Genomic DNA, 4,032 nt, shown 5'->3' on the forward strand with positions numbered 1-4,032 from the left:
AATTCTGTCCCATCTTTCCTCTTGCCCTGTTGCAGGCTGGCTCAGTCCTTGTTTGCACTCTTTGCCTCGTCACTGGCAATCTCCTTGGTCTTTGCCATCATCCCTCTGTGCCACAATGTGGTGGTCCTGGCTGTGGTCATGGCTGTGGCAGGGCTGGCCATGGGTTGCATCGACACCATCTCCAACATGCAGCTGGTGAAGATCTACCAGAAGGACTCGGCCATCTTCCTGCAGGTGAGCATGGAGCCCGCGTCTCCCCTCTGGCTGTGCTTCTTCCTCTGAGGAAGAGGAGTGAGGGGCTCGGCCAGCTTCCCTGCAGAGAACAACAGTAAACCCCCCTGCTCTACTTGTGTGTCTCATCTCTTGCAGGCCCTTCATTTCTTTGTGGGCTTTGGAGCGCTACTAAGCCCACTGATAGCTGACCCCTTCCTCTCGGACACCAACTGCATCCTCTCAAACTCCACAGCCAACGCCTCCAGCAACCTCCCTCACATCCGCAAGTCCCTGGTCCCGCACCATCCAGGCAACCTGTCTCATTACGACCTGCCGATGAAAGGGATGGTGGTCACGCGTGTCTCCTACGCCTTCTGGATCATGGCTCTCATCAATGTAAGTGCTGCAGCCACAGTGGCCCGAGCTGTTGCGGGGGACATCCCTGCTTCTCGGCTTTGCAGACGGCCGTGGTGTTTGGGGGGTGTTGGTGCCTGTTAGGCAGTCCCAGCAATGGAAAGAAGCGTGAGGATGGTTGTGCTGGTCTGCAGCAAAGGTTCGGCTTTTGCCAAGTGCCCAGTTTCCAGCAGGTGCCTGGGGCAGGAGGGCAGGACTCTGCGAAGCTGAGCCAGCGGTCACTGCACCATCAGATGTGACACGGTCGATGTACCGTCCTGCAGGGATTTGTCTGGTCTCTCTGGAAGCAGGTTGTACCTCCAGCATCTCCCTGGGCCGGAGTTACACCAGCTAACTACTCTCAGAGCCACAAGGTCTTCCTCCGCGGTCTGGGGAGGAGCTCGGTGCTGTGGGGATGGCTTGGCGGGAGGGCGATTTGCAGAGATATTCATAGGAATGTGCCCATCGATGAACCGAGGTACTGGGGCCGAAAGCTTGATCGGGGTGTCTCTGCCTATTTGTTATGTTTCCCTGGTAATTTGCAGCAAATGTAAAAGCCCTGTGGCCCTTCCTTGGTGAGAGAGATGGGGTTCAGTGCCCGTCCTCTTTCTCTGCCCTGCTGAGTCCCAAAGCTCATCTCCAGCAAGCTGCTCTTGCCTGCAGGCTGTGGGCTGTCTTTGAAATGTAGCCCTGTTCCTTACCCCACAGTTTATACCCAAATCCCAGCATGGTTAAATACAGCTGGTCCCTTGCACGGCCTCACTGAGCTGTGGCCATCGTCGTGCCCGTCCCCAGTCCCTCTGCAGCAGAGCTGGCTGAGCTGCCGCTGTCGTTTCCCTGCCAGCAGGAGCCCTGCGAGCGTGTGTGTAATTGTCCTTGTAGATCTGGCGTGATAGGAGCGGAGCGTGTTGTTGCAGCGAGCGTCGGCCCTGCCGAGTGGTGCTGTTCATGCCGGGACTGATGCTGAGGGCAGCTCTGCTCAAAACCTGAAGATGCCCAGTTATGCTTCGTGCATGGGAAGCCCTGCTGGCAGGGGTCCCGGGGTCCCCCCGTGAGCAGAGCAGAGCCCAGCCTGTGTAGCCTTTGCCATAAGGTTTTCTGGGGTCTGTTTATAAAGAGCGTGCCAGCACAGGGACGGCCAAGCTGGTGCCTGTTTCGCTCACCTGGAGACCTCCTGTAGTAGAAGTGAAGGGTGATCCTGCCAGCAGGACCTCTCCCTGCCTGTCTGCCCTGCGGCCCCGGTACCTGCTGCCCCTTCCCTGTGCGCGTTTAGCCATTGCCCTTCTGCCAAAGCACAAGGATGCGCTGGTGCTCCTTCTCCCTGTCCCAGGCCAACGAGCCGCCCTTGATCTTCCACCACTCCATCTCTACTAGGCAAAGGGAACAGGTTTCTTTGTGCTCTTGGTCTTCCCATTTGCTGAATGACTAAAACATACCCCAGTGCGCCTAATCCAGGGGCTTTCCTTAGACTGAGGCCCGCGCAGCTCGCTGATGTGAGGAGAACGGGCAACCGAAATATCTGCACTGGTGCTGTAATGAGTTTCTTTGCAGAAGTACCAAAAAGAACGCGCTCTGCCTAGGAGGAGAAGCCAGCTTTAATTACCTCTGACTCTGTGTATGCCATGGGAAATGTGCTTTTAATTACACCGAAGCGTTATCTATTTTGCTAGTCAATCCTGAGCAAACTCATTTAGTTTTGAAGGCAACGTTTAATATCTACTTTGAATACGACTATGTGTCTGGTATCTGGAGCACTGACGGGAGGGTGGTTGCCAGACCCCGCTCTGTTCCTAGCAGTATCCCATGGACATTTTGGGAGCAGGATGGGACCCTAGGCTGAGTCCGGCTGTGCCCAGCAGCTGATACCTAGCAGGTCGTGAGTTGGGCTTGTGCATCAAGTGCTGTTTGCACGTGTGGGTGGTTTGCACGTGTGTGCACCCAGAGTGGGATCACCAGGAGCACGGCAGGGAGTCCCAGGGTGCTGGGAGACTGATGGTTTTGGGGATGAGGGTTAGGTAACAAACAGAAGAGGAGCGGGGAGTTGGACGTACACCGCACACGCAGCTCTCGAGCATGTCCCCTTGCCAAAGCCGAGCTGTTATTGTCTTTCCCAAAGCCTCGCTGAGGGAGTTGACTTGATTTCTTATTTAAACTAAATAACCCAACCCCCTGGCTGGAGATACTGAGAGTAGCTCAGCTCCAAAACTGCTGATCCTTCTTTAAGGTGTCAACGTCAGAGAAAGATGATGATAATTGGTATTTAAAACCTGAGGGAAGTGGATGAAATGAGTAAGCTATAGAAATGGAAACCAGGACCAGCAACTTTGTTATAAAATGGTCAAAAACACAATCCCATCCCAGTTTTCACAGGGCTGTGTGTATTCTGACAAGACACAAGCTGAAATGATTCATTTCAATTTCTTGCTTTGTTTAAAGTGGAAATGTCTCGATTTGACTTTGGCATAAACGCAATGTGTAAAGCTGACAGAATAGTTATTTCGATGTTATTGAAGCAAAATGTTTTTGCTTTAGTAAAATTAAGTGGTTCAACATTATCAAAATGAAGTGCTTGGATGACTCCCAGCCAAAATTTTTCATTCTAAGCGAAAATTTTGGCTTTTCATCCAGATTTGGAACAAAAACATATTTTAAAATTCAGTTTCCCACAGAACGGAAATTTCATCATCCAGCCAGTTCCAAGGGGCTGGAAATCAGGAAAATGTTCCTCCGAGAGGGATGTGTTTATCCGGAAGGTGGTTTCCCAGGGGAAGTGCGGGACACTCCATTGTGCTTAGGTTGCTTAAAAGTAGCCTGGATACAATAGCAGGGAATGGCCCCGTGCTCCTCGGGGGGAGAGACCTAAATAGAAACTGGAGGGAAGGAGCCTGGATTATACCCGCACTTAACTGCGTGATGCAGCAACTTGTTGAGTTTATAATAACGGTTAAAAGCTGCCAGGGGGAGGGGAACACCCCCGGTGATTCGGCTAGCGGAGCTGGAGCGCCAGGTCGGGGCTCTCGCTGCCCGCTTTGCCCTTCAGCCCGTGCAGGCTCCCAGCGGGATGCTCGGATGCCCCTCTCCCCCTTGAAAAAAGAAAAAACTGCTGAAAAAGGTGAAGCAGAGTTGCCCTGGGGAGAGAGCCCACGAGCAAATGGTTATCGCACCAAAATCTCTGCCTGCTCAGGGGGGAGGTGGGGACGGGGGGTGACCAGCTCACTGTGGTCATGCTGCGGGGAGGACGCACCGGCTTTGTGGGGCAGGGCGGTGCTTTGAGGAGCAGCGTCCTTATTTTGGGGGCTGTGTCTGTGGCTCTTCTCTGGTTCTCGCTGTTTGGGCTCCCCGCGGGGTGGGAAGGCTTTGATAGCTCTTTGCCTCGTGCCAGGCAGCCCAGGCAGCCAATGTGTCGGCCCCAAGAAAACCGAAGCT

The 4,032-nt window shown here is 53.7% G+C and overlaps 1 protein-coding gene across 1 annotated transcript in view; it reads left to right on the forward strand.

Annotated features, from left to right (window-relative positions):
• MFSD4 (major facilitator superfamily domain containing 4) overlaps positions 1-4,032 on the forward strand; it is a 20,673-nt gene that overhangs the window by 6,589 nt on the left and 10,052 nt on the right. Inside the window, exons 2-3 of the mRNA XM_009587106.1 lie at positions 36-234; positions 370-609. Of these exons, the coding sequence (XP_009585401.1) occupies positions 36-234; positions 370-609 (439 nt within the window). The remainder of the gene's footprint in view (positions 1-35; positions 235-369; positions 610-4,032) is intronic.

Source organism: Fulmarus glacialis, unplaced genomic scaffold (assembly GCF_000690835.1).
Source record: "Fulmarus glacialis isolate BGI_N327 unplaced genomic scaffold, ASM69083v1 scaffold24821, whole genome shotgun sequence".
In the NCBI taxonomy this organism is placed as follows: Eukaryota; Metazoa; Chordata; class Aves; order Procellariiformes; family Procellariidae; genus Fulmarus; species Fulmarus glacialis.